The following is a 16230-nucleotide window of genomic DNA, read 5'->3' as shown; positions in this document are numbered from 1 at the left end:
GAGAATGAACCGGAGGGGGGAAGACTTGGTATAGGCATACCCACTTGCATGCTTTTCCTGATAGCCCAGGCACAAGGGGATGATGGCTTACACCAGGGTGGCAGATGTGCCAGAGGAGAGAAGGGGCATATTCAAGGGATTTTGCAAAGGTATATTTAAGAGGCCTTGGTAACAGATTGGGTATGGGTGACAAAATGACAAGTCAAGAATAACAACTCAGTTTTGAGTCTGAGAGCCCAAAAGGATGGCAACAGAGACATCTGGAAGGGTACAAGGTTCCAGGTAAAAGATAATGAGTTTAGTTTTGGACATATCAACTTTAAGATGTCTACGAGATATCTTGAGGTACCTAACAGCAGTTGGAGACCCATGACTACAGGTAAGGGTTGGAGGGGTAGATACGAGAATCAAAAGTATAGAGATGATAACTGAATCCATGGAACATAGTAAGACAACTAAGTGAAACACTATAGAGGAAAAATACAATAGGACCCAGGACAGAGAACTCAACACTACTGACTCCCAGGCAGTCCTTATTCATTACCTTAAGAAAACTGTAAAATGGAAAACATCGGAGCTAAAATGGCAGAGTAGCAGGAGTGTCCTCCACCAAAAAACCAAAAAATACTCCAAACAGATGTAGAAAACATACTAGACTGAATTCAGATGGGTAAATTCAAGAAAAATTCAACATGAGTCATTTTCCCTACCTAAGTCAGTGTAGGGAAACAAAGAGAAAAGACAGAGGATCGTGGGGTGGAATCTGGTAAGGAGCATTCCATGATGAGAGAGGCTGTGCTCAAGGGCAAGATGTGGATCCACACGTATACCAGGACACCACAACCTCATGTAAGCTGCGGGAACAGGTTCCAGAATCAGGGAGGGCTGAAGAGGGGACACAGGATGGCCTGGGTACTAAGCAAAAAACTGATCAAAGGAGAGAAAAATATATAAATATATTCACACACGGGATTGAGTAGAGACACACTTCACTTTACAGGAAAATAAGAGGAAAGAAAGAGGAGGGAAAAGGGAGAATTAGAGGAAGGGTGGGTGAAGGAAATAAGAATGTATATATAGAGCCTTTATCAGATTGCATGCCATCTTGAGGAGGGGAGAAAGGCAAAGAAAATTTAAAATTCAAAAGCTTATGAAAGTGAAGTTTGAAAACTAAAATTAAATAAATTAATTAAAAGGGAAAAAAAAACAAGACAATAAGAGAAGAGAAATTAGAAGCTCTAATGTAAGTGGCCTTCTCAAGGAGATTAGCCAAAAAGAGAAAGAGAACTATAGAGTTATAATTAGAAGGGATGACAGAATCAAGTTAATTTTTTTAAAGGATGAAGAAAACACAGGCATAATAAAAACTTTTTAAACCACAAACATCTTTTTCATATCAAACAAATACAAGAACTACAACAGTGAATATAAAATAAAATGGTTCTTTATTCAATAAAGGAGATATGTCAGTGGTATGATTTTCTATTCCTGTAAAGCTATGAAAACTGTAACTTAAAAGTTAGTGTTTAATACCTTTGGCAAAACAGCAACTTAGAAATTAAACTCACAGAAATCATCAGTTTTTGTTCAATACTGGCACACACACACGCACACACAGAAAATGAAAGAGATAAATTATTCAAAATAACAATAAAATAAAAATTTGCACATTAAAATATGCAAAGTATTTAAATAAGTATTATCTCATTCGATACACACAACAACCCTATTTGAAGTAAGTGCTATTATTATCCCTATTTTCAGGTAAGACACTGAGCTGAACAGAGGTGGGCATGCCCAAGGACACATATCTAGTAATTGCCTGAACTTGGATTTGAACTTGTCTTCCTGATTCCAAGGAGGATTTGTTTCTTCATATTATTCCATATCTAGTCTGATCTTCTGATCAGCTTTATCAGTTGCAAATAGTTTTAATGATTACCTTTTTATAGGATAACTTGAGGTCTAGAAATTCTCTTCACCCTTCATTGCAACCCCCCTTCGAATTATTTCCATTTACTTTCTTGATCTTGGTGCCAAAGAACTACTATTTTGTTGGTATTTAAAACTCTTGGGAAAAGAAACCCACAATTTTTTTTTAAATTAAAAGAAAACTAGACCAAATACATCTCACAGTAACAATTAGGGGGAGAATTCTTAACCCCACAAAGAATAAGGAGGATCATAATAGATTAATAATAAAAACAGATATTTAAATTACATAAAGTAATTTTCTTGCATCAACAAAACTGACACAAAAAGGATAAGATAAGAAGATGATAATGGCGGGGGACTTTCCGTGAAATATCACTAATAAAGGTCTTCACATCCTTGATCTATAATTCACACAAATGTGTAAAACTGAATAGTTCCTTCCTCAATGGATACTCAAAGAACATGAACAAACCAAACTCAAAAAGAATTTCGAGCAATGGAAGGGCATATTTTAAAAATTTTTTTCAGATAACCAATATTAAAAGAAATGCAAAACAAAACAAGTCTAAGGTTCCATCTCATCCAATAATTTGCATTAATGACAACAGATGGGAACAGACAATATTGGAGGTGCTACAGAAAGACACATACATTGACATACTATCCACGAGACAGTGAGTTTGCTCTAACAATTCTCAAAAGCACTCTCTAATTATGCTACAAAAACAACTAAAATATCTTTTCCCTTTAACTCATAAATCTTTCTATGAAACAGTTATGTCAAGGAGACCAATTATCATATAATAGTTTCCAATATACCAAAATATGTATAGAACCACTTTTTGTAGGGGCCAAGTGCTATAAACAAAGCGGATGTCCACTGAATAAAGAAAAGCCAAGTAAACTGTGGTAAATGTATGTAATAGAACATTACTGTATTATAAGAAACTATGAATATGAAGAATATAAAGCAGGACAAAAAAACTTAAACTTACTGATTCAAAGGAAAATAAGTAGAACCAAGAAAATAATATACGCGAGCAGTACAACACTGTTAATTAAGAGAATAATGGGAGAAAAGTTCACAACTAACCACTGTGAAATTATAACGACCAAGCTTTGTCGCAAATAAAATATATCAGAATATACCTTCCTTCTTTGTAGACAAAAGAAACAGTGGATGAGGAACACTGTATAACAGTGCTAACTCTGCTGAACTGCTTTTTTTACCCTCTTTTTTATTCTGTGTTATAAGGGAGAATTTGATTGGTAGGAAATGAGAAAAGGACGCAATTAAAAATGAAAATGACATAAAAACAGAAGTATCTGTTTAACCACAGGACAAGACTAGTCCAAAATAACCTATGAAGATACTCAGAACTTATATAAATAATACCAAAATTACTCTATACGACAATAAAAATGGCAAATAATTGGAGAAATAGACATTGTTTTTTAGTTGGTCTGAACTAATACAATAAAATATTATGATACTACTGAAATTAATTTTATATAGTGATATAAAGGACTTGTGATAAGGACACTGTGGTAAGGAATTATATCAAAAAATAAAAAGTATAAGAATAAAATGCACCAAAAATTCTAACAGATCAAATTTTTTCCTTATACTACAAAGGAGATAATAATGTATTTTTGAGATCTGGACTTACTAAGGAAATAGGTCCACTAATGTGATTTATAGGACTCTGGGAATTAAGATCCCAGTCCTCTTAAGTTACCTAGAAATCATCAGTCTGCTTTGTCAAAATATCAGAAATCCTACTAAATAATATGTTCCTTTGGGTTACCAAATGGAGGAAGGAAGTGGCTTTCAGATATTCGTAATGCAAGGTGAATGAAAGTAACTACTTTCGAGATAGCAGCTGGCTTCAAACTACATAGAGGTAAAGGGCAAGTTTTGCCCTGAGGGAAGGTCAATTCATAATCATGAACACCTTTGGGTGGTCAGGTCGCCAAAGGTGGGCCCCCAACCTATCTACAAAAAAGTTTAATGAGCATAGAAAAGTTAGACATTGTAGATAAATATAAATTATAATAATTTAAGTAACAAATAACTTCTCTGAAGACTTAAAACACATGAATAATCAGTGACAAAGTATCCCAATTCATACAATGGGGAAAAAAAAGGCTGAGAAAAATGTCAGGCGTCATATCAACACAGTAACTATTGTAGTAATTTTTTTTTGCTTTCCACCGAATACAATCTATTTAATTCATTCAGATGCTATTTTAGATGAATGAATGTCACTAATTCAGTATAGCTGATAGAATGTGAAAAGAAATCAATATAATTTTTAAAAATAATGGTTGATATATAATGATTACAAAATAGTTTGTACATGCTACTTCATTTGATACTTACAATGACCTCATGAAATAAGCACTAATAATATTATGATCCCCATTTTACAGATGAAGAAACTGAGGCTGAGAGAGAGAAAAATGAGTTGTCTATGTATGCCCAGCCCGGACTAGCTCTTATTTATAACATGGAATATGAAGCAGGATTGTACACTTTGTAATTCCCCCAAGTACATACACAATTCAACTAATCTCCCCTCCATAACATCCTAGACCTAGATAACAACTAAAGGATCGGAATTCTATGGTTATGTTTTTAAGCTTAACTCTTCTGTATGATCGCAAAAACTAAGCCATTTCACTAGAGCTTCTAAAGAAGCATATTAAGAATGGAATCAGGCAAAACTAACAGCTACATTTTATAACTATATATAGTGCTGAATGAAATACCTACTCTATTTGAGCTTGCAAGGAGTGTCCAATGTTTTATGTCCACATAATGCAGGAAAATATGATCTGCAACCAATCAATAAACATTCCAAGCCAATATACTTAGTAGTTCTGCTGAATTTGCTGTTTTATTGCCTAAACGCGCAGAAACATAACTGTTTATATGAAAGTATATTATCATAAGTTAATAAGAATGCATTGAACAAAAAAGAGATCATTATGTAAAAATATTATCATTTGGAGCATGACATTAATATATACATGGTACTATTTCCCCCTGAAATTTGCAGAATAAGTTTTTCTGAGAAGGGGAAAGGCTTGTTGTAGGAGCTATTCCTGTCCTTCACTATTTTTCTTTCAAATTAAACTCCAATGTAAACAAAGAAAGGGGGGGAGGGAGGAAAGAAGGCTCATCTTCTCATGCTTTTTCAGGAGATCATAGAATGTTAAAGCTGGAAAGGACCTGAGAGATCATCCTAGTCCAACTCTCTTATTTTACAGATGAGGAAACAAAGGCCCAGAGAGGTTACCTGAGACACAAAAAGGCGATTACTGGCAGAACTGAGACTCATGACTCCCAATTTAAAGACCTAATACAATTAACTAAGCATAAAAGGATACTAGCAGCACACATTCCCAACAGTGATTTAAAGTAGAAAAAGTACTTTTTCACAAGAACTTTAAGATGTAAGTAATACAAATATTCGGAGCATTTTGGAGCTACAAAGTACCTTTGAAATGCTTTTTTTTCCAAACTCCTTAGTTTAGAAAGAAGTAAACCAAGGTCCACAAAGAATAAGTGACTTGCCCAAAGTCATAGCAGTCGGATGTTAAAGTGAGGATTCAAACCCGGGTCCTCTTCAGGGTCAAACCTACTGCTTTTATCTTTAGTTTTAGAGATGAGCAAACTGACTTGTCCATTTTTGCAGAGGTATGACTAATCTCTGTCTGAGTTTAAACCTTGTTCTCTTGACCAGTCCAGTGTGCTCTCCCCTATATTATACTTCTTTTCACAAAGAAAACGATTAAATAACAAAAATATCATTAGGCCATATAAATAAGACACTAATCAACAAAGGATATGATTTCTAATACTTTCCAGTGTTTGTTAATACAAATTCAAAATTAAAATATCATAACTAGACCTTAAGCAGCACAATGGCATTGTGGATGAAGAGCCCCAACTGCTCTCAAGAAAGACTTGGTTCCAGTCTTTCTTGGCTGTATGACCCTTAGGCAAGTCACTTAAATTTTCAGTGCTTCAGGACACTCCCTAAGTTGGTAACATACAAGAAGATGGAGATCTGCTTGAATGGAAGAAGGATACCCACACCAATTAGGTGTCAGGTCTAGATGTACCAAATAGCACCAAAAAAAATTTTTTAAATCTAAATGAACAAATATGCCTCACAAGTAAAAGCACATGGCTGTATTATACTAAGAGAAGGGCATAATGTTACCACAAATTATCTATTGAAGTAAATTAAGCAATCTAATTCCAAATCACTGTTGTTTAGTTACAGAATTACAAACTGGCCACTAATCAGATTGCATGCGAAACTGCACAGTGTACCCATTCCCAGTTACAAAGAAAATTTTTTTTCCTTTTCAGAATGAACTAGAAAGTGCAGTAGTTATAAAAAAAAATTCACTGGTAGACACTTTCAGCCACTTCTATTTTTAAAAAACACACATACACAAAAAAAAAACAAACCCAAGACATCAGTGATTATAATCATTGAGGTAAATATGTGTATACAAGCTTGCACGATCAATGTAAACCATAAGTAAGAGAACTGTAACAAACGGGATGTGTAACAGATAAAATTAAAGGCTCACAAAACTTTTTCCAGGCACAAGTAACTAAAAAGTGATAAAAATGTGCATTTTTCTTCATTGTAGCTGAAAATAAGGGTAAAGAATTGTCATCATATATCCAGAATAACTTCTAATTAAAAAACAGCCCATTTAGATCCATCCCTTTGACATATCTGAATCTTTAATTGCATTACTACATGAACTCTAATATTAATATAGGCACTCTTCTTTTGAACAAATTACTGTAACATTGTCTGAAACCCACTCTCATTTTAACCCCTAAAGGCATACAAACATTACAGAGATATGGATCATGGGTCTAAAATGTCTCTAATTTCAAAAGAGATGCTTAAAAGCTAATTGAAATGCTATACTTGCTGAAGTAGAGACAAAGATAAAGAATTCTAGTTCTTCAGACATTTTCACATCAAAGCTGTATACTCAGGCCATTTCTCTGAACCTGGTAAATGTTCAAGAACCTACCAAAGTTTTCTGTAATAACGATGATGATAGCTGTTTTTAGAATACTGTTACAATACTGTTGTAGAGAGGTGGTTTCACTAAGGATGAGAATACAATGTAATATTTTTATTCAACTCAAAAAAATAAGTATTTTAGTGACCAACATAACAGAACATTAAATGAAAAGAGAAATAGGCAGACAGTAAATTGGTGCAGATTCATTTTGATCTGAAACCTATCAAAAGCTTCAAAGAATGAGATGATGATGGTGATGATGATAATAATGACACGAATGATGACATGGCTGTAATTGGTATTCATTATTATATTTGCTGAAGGTCACTGAAAGTGGCTTATCTCCAGATGGAATCTATGAAATGGCAAAGATTCAAAAAAAAGAATTAAAAGGCCTCAGTGATTCACCATCTACATGAACTAATGCAAGAATATGATATATAGTGGCTGTCAAGATTTGCTTGTGGAAACATAAGTGTTCATAATGATAGCAAATCAGGTCCAGGTTACTGTGACCAGAAATTACAGAATGGTTACGCCTAAGGGTTGCTGATTTAGTGATCAATGTAGATTATGGAAAGAATTGACAGAAAGTATGCAATACATTACCATAGGTTCTACATACATAGTACCTACCAAAGACCTGAGCCAGGCCTGACTCACGCCAGCACCCTCTTGGTTCAGATTTGATGCTGGCATGAAATGAGCCTCATGTAGCAGTATTTATAAAAGGAGATTTACTTAGACATGGCACAAAAAGTTTATTCAAAAAGGAAACTACAACACTAAACTTGGGTAGATGTGATTATCTTATCACCATATTGAAAATACCTCTGGTCAACGCGGCATGGGTGTGGTAACTCATGCTGTCTTGGGACATCTATCAGGTCTGAAAGACCCCGATTGTAAGTTGGTAGTCTTTTTATGCGCTTAGATGACCAGGAAGCTACATAAAGTACAGCTTAAGTGGTGACTTTGAGGCCAATACAGTCCCAGGGACAACTTTGTCATCTTTCAAGGAAAAAGTAACCTAACTCATGTAGGCAGGGGCTGAAGGGAACCCTGGTAGATAATGGTCATATTACACCTAGCCAGGAGTAACATAGGGGCTAGAATTACACATCAGAAAGTTGTTATTTTTCAAGGAATGATAAACAACAAACCATGACATTACAAATTACAAATTAAGATCCTAAATATCCTGGAGAACTCAATCAATAAATTGTACCTGAACAAGACCACTGTAGTAGACAAAACTGTGGCTCACATAAGCCTACATAGAACAATGATCCACAAAAACCTTAAGAGCAATGCTTTTAAATGGATGCCACCATTCCAAACATTCATAATCTCTAAATTACAGGAAACAAAAATCTTTCAAAATATAGAGACCTAGCAGAGGAGACCAGAATTTTGTAGAATCAGGACCAAATACATATGGTACCACTATATTTAGAACTGGCAGGGACCTGAGATGTAAGTGAATTAAACGCTCTCACTTTATAGATGAGAAAACTGAGACTTAGAGAAGTTAAATGTTTGTTCAAGATCATAAAGTTAGGGTCAGGGCTGGAATGGGACCCAGCTCTTCCTAATTATAAGCCTAGAACTCCCTCCATTCCTCCTACGACACCATCATCCCTTTTGTCCTGTCTGCTATTAGAACTGTGCCAAGGATGCTTTTAGCAAACCTTCCAAGAATGAGGTTACATCTTAATAATGAACAACAAAAAAGTTATTTTAGCCACCTGTGGAACAATGCTTAGAATATTCATCAGTAAACAAGCATTTGGTACACGTCAGGCACTGTGCTAAGCACTGGGTATACCAAGGGAAAAAAAGGCAAAAATATTTTCATATTGTCCCTAATGTCAAGGAGCTCAAATTATAAAGAGAAGACAAAACACAAATAACTAGGTATGGATAAGACACACAAAGTATAAATGAGAGGCAAACTCGGAAGGAAGGCAGCAGGAGGAGGTAGACTACAAGGAAAACCTCTTGAGGAAGGTGGGCTTTGAAGGAAGTCATGGAGATGAGGAAGAAGAACATGGCAGGGATGAGGGATCAACTAGAGAAAAGCCACAGAGTCAGGGGATAGGGTATCGTGTCTGAGAAAAACCAAGAAGGCAAGAACAGCAGAATCACAGGCCACATGGAGAGGAAAAAAGTATCAGAAGACAGTGAAAAGGTAGGAAGATGGAAGTGGTGAAGAATTTTAAAAACCAAGCAGACACTTTTACATTGGATCCTGGATGTCACAGAGAGCCACAGGAACTTACTGAATAGGGAGGTAACATGGTGAGACCTGCACTTTGGGCAAATCCTTTTGGCAGCCGAATGGAAGATGGCGAGAGACTTGAGGCAGGGAGATCTAATTGGAGGTTACTTCAATAGTTCAGGAGAAAGGTAATGAGTGTCTGCACCAAGGGGAAGAGAGGTATAAGAGAAAAAAAGGAGAGGATGTAGTTAAAAGAAATTGTGAAGGCTGAAATAACAAGATTTGACAGTATATTGTATGAGAGTGGAAGATGATACCAAGGTTGTAAGCCTGAGTGACTAGGAGAATACTGGTGTCCTAAACAATAACAGCAATGGTGCAAGAGGAGAGGACTTCGAGGGGAAACATAATGAGGTGGTTTGTATCTGTTAAGTTTTAGACATCTCTGGGACATCCAGTAGACAGTCAGTGATATAAAACTAGAGCTCAGGAGAGAAGTTAAGGCTAGATATTTAGAGCTGAGAATATAATAACTGATTCCATGGGAGCTGATGAGATCAAGAAGAAAGCACATAAAGAGAAGAGGGTTCAGGATAGAACCTTGACCAGCCACTGTGAGTGGGCATGACACGGCTGAAGATGGAGCAAAGAAGACTGAATAAGAACAGTCAGGTAGGAGGAGAACCAGGAGAGAACAGTGTAATGCAAACCTAGAGAAAAGAGAATGGACCAATAGGAGAGGGAGACCAACAGTATGAAAGGCTACAAAGAGGTAAAGAAGAATGAGGATTCAGAAAAGGCCATAGATTTGTCAATGAAGCAAGGATGTGTAACTCTGGAGAGAGCAACTTCAGTTCAATGAGGAGACCAAAAACAAGATTTAGTGAAGGGATCAAAATCAAATGACAGGAGAAGTAACAGAGGTACCTAGAGTAGAAAATTATTAGAAAAAATATGAGACGAACACAATAATAGTACTGTATTAATATGTATATCAAACAATCAATAAACATTTATTAAGCACGTACTATGTCCTGGGTACAGTGCTAAGCACTGAGGACATAAAAAGAGGCAAAAGCCAAACCCTGCCCTGAAGAAGCTTACAATCTGAAGAAGGAGACAACATGCAGACAAACACATATGGAACAAGCCACATAAAAGATAAATAGGAAATAAGTAACAGAAAGACACTAGAATTTAAGAGGGATTGGGGAAGGCTCCCAATAGAAGGGCTTTTAGTAGGAAGGGAAAGGAAGCCCGGGAGGGCTGAAGTCCAAGTATACAGGAATGGGGGGCATCCAGAAAGAAGCCCTGGAGCCAAGAAATGGAATATCTTGGTCATGGAACAGCCAGAGACCAGTATCACACTGGACTGAAGAGTACCTGTCAGGGACGTAGGTGTAAAAAGACTGGAAAGGCAGGAGGGGGCTAAATTATGACAGTCTCAAGGGTACTTTGGATTTTTTGCTGAAGGCAATAAGGAGACACTAGAGTTTACTCAGTGACTGGGTCAGAAACATGCTTTAGGAAAATCACTTTAGTGGCTGAATAGAGGATGGATTAGAGTGAGAAGAAAATTTAAGGCAGGCAGACCCACCAGCAGCTTCTTGTAATAATCAAATGTATTATGAGGTGATGAGGGCCTGCGACAGAGTGATGGCAGTGTTAGAGAAGAGAAGGGGGTATATTCAAGAGATATTGCAAAGGTGAAAGCCACAGGTCTTGGAACAGTTTGAACACTGAGGGTGAAGGGCAGTGAGCAATCCTGAGATGACTCCTAGGTTGTGAGCCGGAGTGACTACAAGGATAGTGTTGCTCTCTACAATAATAGGGAAAGTAGGAAGCGGGCAGGGTTTTAAAAAGAAAAGAAAATAGGTCCTGTTTATACATGATAAATTTAAGATGTCTAAAAGGCAGGTGGAGAGGTAAGACTGTCAGCACAGAGAATGGGCCAGGGAAGGAAGATTTGAGGATCATCAACATGGAGATGGTAATTAACTCCATGCGAGCTGATGAGATCACCAAGTGAAGTAATAAAGAGGGAGAAGAGAAGAGGGACCAAGACTGAACCTCGAGAGAGACCGGCCATAGAAGGCATGATCTGGAAGAGGATCCAGGAAAAGAAACAGAGAAGGAGCAGTCAGATAGGCAGGAGGAAAACCAGGAAAGAATGGTGTCCCCCAAACTGAGAGTATTAGAGAAATCGGTAGTGTCAAAGGCTACAGAGAGGTCAAGGAGATTGAGGATTCAAAAGAGGCGATTGGATTTGACAACTAAAAGATTATTAGTCCAATTATCCATCATGTCTATAAAGATGACTACGAAATTCAGATATCCAGCCCTAATCTATCTCCTGAACCATAATTTCTACCTTCTGGACACCTCCTCGTAGGTGTCCCATAAGCACATGAAATTCAAGAGTCAAAACAGAGAGAGCACCTGGGAAAGGGGGAAGTAGAATTTAGAGAAGCAACATCATTGCCCACAGTAGCTTGAAAGACCCATTACATATTCATGGAACATCTTCCTTTCAATCCCTTTCTAAAACTATTCGTATTTAGTTAACATAGTACAAAAAGAAAGATAAATTTCTTAATTAGTTTCGTACCAGAGAATGAAGAACTGAGTTAACAATCAGAGCTTCAGGAAACATCTAATTAAATCAAGGCCACAGAAGAGTCCCTGTCCTCAATTTGGAATCAAGATGTTGGAAAATCAGGTAATTTTTGAATATTGCAATTACTGACAGGCCATATTTATATATTTAAAAGGCTACACAGATTGCAAACGCTGCTCTTCTGATAACTCCTAGAATCTTAAAAATCAGACCTGCCTTATTTTGATGGACATCCAACTATTTGGTAGTGATAGACTTATTCAGGACTGCCTAGGTTCAAATAGAAGATCTGCCACTTACTAACTATATAGCCAAGAACAAGCCACTTTAGCTCTCCAAGCTTCAATATCTTCATCCACAAAGTGGAGATAACAGATGAATTTCACTGGGATGTTGTGGCTCTCAAATAAGATAATGTCTTTAAAGTTATTCACAAATTTATTAAAGCCGTTTATAAACATTTAGAGAAAGAGAAGGTATAGCTTTAGAAAAGCTGAAGTGACTTATGAGGTCCTTGTTACCTGACAATATCTTGTATATGATGCACTGTGTAAAAGCATATATTTTCATATTTTTATTAGTAAAAAAAAAAAAAAAGCAATGTGGTATAATGGAAACAGAGTCTGACGAGACACATGCTAGACTTAGGACCCTGGTCAAATCATTTAACTTAGTGTCCTATGTAATTCACTAAGACTTTAACTTGCAAAGAGGTTGTCCATCTGCACTGGTAGAGAGAATTTCAATACTAAGCACTCTCTAAAGTAATGAAATTAGGGGTCTGCTCTCTACCCCCAAATACTCAGAATTCTGACATTTATAAGCTGCATGCCTTAGAAGCAGACACACATTACCTCCTATCTGCATTCCAATCTATCTACCTACTAATCTTTTCCATTCATATTCATAAGCTGAATAAATCTAGGATATGTGTCTGATTGACCTGCCATTATTCTCAGGGATGGATTCTCTTTAACTCAGCAAGTATTTTCAGCTATATCTCTAGGACTTGACACAGAGTTTCCCCAAAGTAGGCACTTAATAAAGGTAGATTGGATTAAGTAGATTGTTTTGAAAATAATGATGTCAAACAAAAAATAGGGAGTGGGGAGTGGGGGACCCACACACCAAAAGCCTGAAACTCAAGATTTCAAGAAATGTCAGTCTCTTCAACAATCAATGGTTGGCACTATTCCTAAAAATAACATTTTTATAAAATGAGACATGAACCATGTAACTATTTAAAATACAGTAAAAGTGGGTTTTGTTTTTTATTCAAGGGCTATTTAACCACACAATATGAACAAATATTTTCATACAATACAGATTTTCCATGTTAAGGTAGTCTTTATTGACATTCGAAGTTAAAAGGCCTTTATCCCCAAAATAAAGAACTTGCAAACATAACTGAGAATTTTGAGTTCTATTATTTGATAGTTTTATAGAATTTGCCACAAGGTCAAAGTATCGCTCTCTAACAAACACTTTCACCCACAAGTTGATGGGGAAAATCACTTAAGTAAAAAACTCACCTTCATCACTGGCTGCCTGCTGCTTTACTAGGGTCATTGGTGATCTGGCTGGAGGTTTACTGAGTGGATGGCGCCAACTCTTGGAAGTTTTTGTTTCACCTTCTCCTCTCTGAGTACAGAACTAAAAAAAGGAAAAATCAGAGTTTAAGTCAGATTTGGGTGGTGAATTATGCCACGAAAACATGATGAATTTCATTTGTTTTACTACCTCTATCTCCCTTTGGGAAATACGAGCTGGGGAACTTTTTTTATACACTTATTAAGACATTTAACCTCCATTTCATTTCATCATCAAATAGTTACTGAAGGGTGGGTTAGGTTTGTCAGACCTGCAATATACCAATAAGCTCTCAATTTCTCATAAAAAAGCATAAAAAAATTCATAGGTTTCTTTTTTTCAAATGAAATTAGTGAAAAACAACTATCCCTATTTTTCACTGAGCAAGAAATAATGTTATTTTCGTGACTTCTTATGGTTCTCTTCATCTTGCCACTGGGGGGGTCACAAAGCTCTTGGAAACCTCTTTCCTGTCCTCACATCTGTCCCATCCCTGCACAGATAGAAAAACTAACTAACAACACTACAAGAACTGAAGCATAACTTTGCTGCCATGAAACTACTCTAAATTTGTTGTCCAAAACCTTGTTTAGGTTCAGTTTGAAAGTATTTGGCAAAGAGGATAGAATCTCTTCAAGAATATTTTCTGAGAGGTTTTTATATTAGTACAAGCATTTGAGTCTAGGCTAGGGCTTAAAATAAGGTTCAGAATGAAATAAAGTTAAAACTCTTCATTAGTTCCAGACAAGAAAGAAACAGTTCATGGGACACAGGAAGAGGTTTCACACTTTTAAATAAGAAAGCAATGACTCTCTTCCTTCAGACTAGAAAGAGAGGCACATAATGCTTTCTTCTCTCTTCATCTGCCACAAAGAAGGCAGGGGGAAAATGGGATAAATGGAAGGTTAGTTTTGTCAAGTGGTAAAAGTGGTAAAAGAAAGCGGCAGTAGAAATGATTCTAGTTACCTGAAAGTGAAATGGCTTTTGATAAAGAGTATATTATAGCAATCTAATAAAAATCTGAGAAAAACACCAAGATGAAATTAAGTTGTGGTTGAAAATTAAACATAAAACACTAAATTATATCTACATGTTGATGTAAAATTTGCCCTAAATTTTGCTCTAAAATATCTTCAATGTCTGGTTAACACTTGGCAATACTGTTTATCTTAATAAAATTTTATTTTTTATAAATACAAGACTTCAGTACCATGGGTGGTCTGCGATCCCTCCAAAGATGCAGACTGACACCCATCTACACTGTTCATTCTCTATGATTCTTGCCCCCGGCCTCCCATAAAACCTTCACAGAGGGCTGACCTATGCACTAAAAGGGTGACATCCTCAGATTAACATATATAACAACAGAGTACCAAGGCTATCCATAAGTTATCCCTTACTCTTGCTATGTGATTGCTACTTTTCTAGTCACACACCTCTGATAGCATCCTTTATGCTGATTCTCTTATACAGTTCTAGGCTGCTAATACATTTTATTCACATTCACCACTCACTTTCCCAGTTTATATTTTATATTACCTTCAACTTTAATTCTTAGGAGACTATTATATTCTATAACTCACAGCCATAAAGCAACAATGGAAAAATATTGTTTTTAAAAAATATAGGCCTTTGTTTAAGAAAGGAAGATTGAGGGTCATTAAGAACAAGGAAAACTTTTCCAAGAGTAATGCGGCCCACTATATTCCTCCATTTCAATTATGAGTCCATCTTCTCACCAATTCATAAGTAACTGGCTGTTGCTACAGCATACCATAATCTGGACAATATATATTTTTCATCAATTTGGTTTTCCTAGTGTGGATAGTTGGTGTGCATTCCACCAGTGATTTTGGCTATCTTATAAAATGTAAGCCCCTTGCATGCAGGAGCTTTTTAATGTTTGCCTTTGTACCTCCACACCTAGTGAAGTAACTGGAACAATATAGAAGCTTAATAAATGACAGACAAAAATGAACTGAATCTTATTTAGGAAGCTCTGTAATGTTGTAGACCTTGGTACAATCAGCACAGTATAATTCATTAACAGGAGCATCTGAAGAGTGGTATCATCATTAGAGAATTTCTCTTTCACTTAGATTCTCTTCTTTATAAGATGAGTTGGGGAAGCTGTGATTGTGGCATCGACAAAAGAGCCCTTGCCTGGGTCTTCAGCTACTTGGGTTTAAGTTCCAGCCCATCCATTTACTAGATATAAGACTTTAAGTGAGGCCCTCTATCTCATCATCTGTCAAAGGAGATGTTTACACTATAATCTCTAAGATGATTGAGTGTCAACATTCTAGGATTCTTATAAACTATATTGCCAAACTACAGGCATCCTAATTGTAGAATAAAATAGCTAAAGTACTTATAGAATCTCCAAGGTAGAAGGAACTTGAAAGTTCACCTAAGATGACTTGTAGGCAGGCAATATTTATTAATTGACTAAAGCGGTGAGTAACTGCTCTCTCTCTCCTTCTAGGTTTCATGTGCTGACTTCCTCAGATACAAGCATCTAGAGAACTGAATCTGAAAACTCCATTATAAAACAAGTTAGAAATATCACACGGTGGTTAAACAACACTGATCTGAAACAAAAAGTAAACCTGTAACAAAGCCAATAATGAGGATTCCATTCCTCTAGGATCTTAAGGTTCACAAGGCACTTTCCTTAAAAAATCCCTATAAGGTAGGGAAGAAGTGCTATGATCCTCATTCCACAGAAGAGGGAGTAGAAACTTAATAAAGCCACAGCTAGAAAGTGCTGGAGCCAGGAATGAAAAATAAAAATCTTCTA

The 16230-nt window shown here is 36.3% G+C and overlaps 1 protein-coding gene across 3 annotated transcripts in view; it reads right to left on the bottom strand.

Annotated features, from left to right (window-relative positions):
• Nucleotides 1-16230, bottom strand: part of KDM4C (lysine demethylase 4C) — a 507818-nt gene that overhangs the window by 242105 nt on the left and 249483 nt on the right. For all 3 annotated transcript variants that reach the window (XM_036737952.1, XM_036737951.1, XM_036737950.1), the window contains one exon: nucleotides 13373-13493. In XM_036737952.1, the coding sequence (XP_036593847.1) occupies nucleotides 13373-13493 (121 nt within the window). The remainder of the gene's footprint in view (nucleotides 1-13372; nucleotides 13494-16230) is intronic.

This window comes from Trichosurus vulpecula, chromosome 9 (genome assembly GCF_011100635.1).
Source record: "Trichosurus vulpecula isolate mTriVul1 chromosome 9, mTriVul1.pri, whole genome shotgun sequence".
Taxonomy (NCBI): Eukaryota; Metazoa; Chordata; class Mammalia; order Diprotodontia; family Phalangeridae; genus Trichosurus; species Trichosurus vulpecula.
Note: the sequence above shows the minus strand (reverse complement) of the source record. Positions and strands in the feature narration are given on the sequence as shown.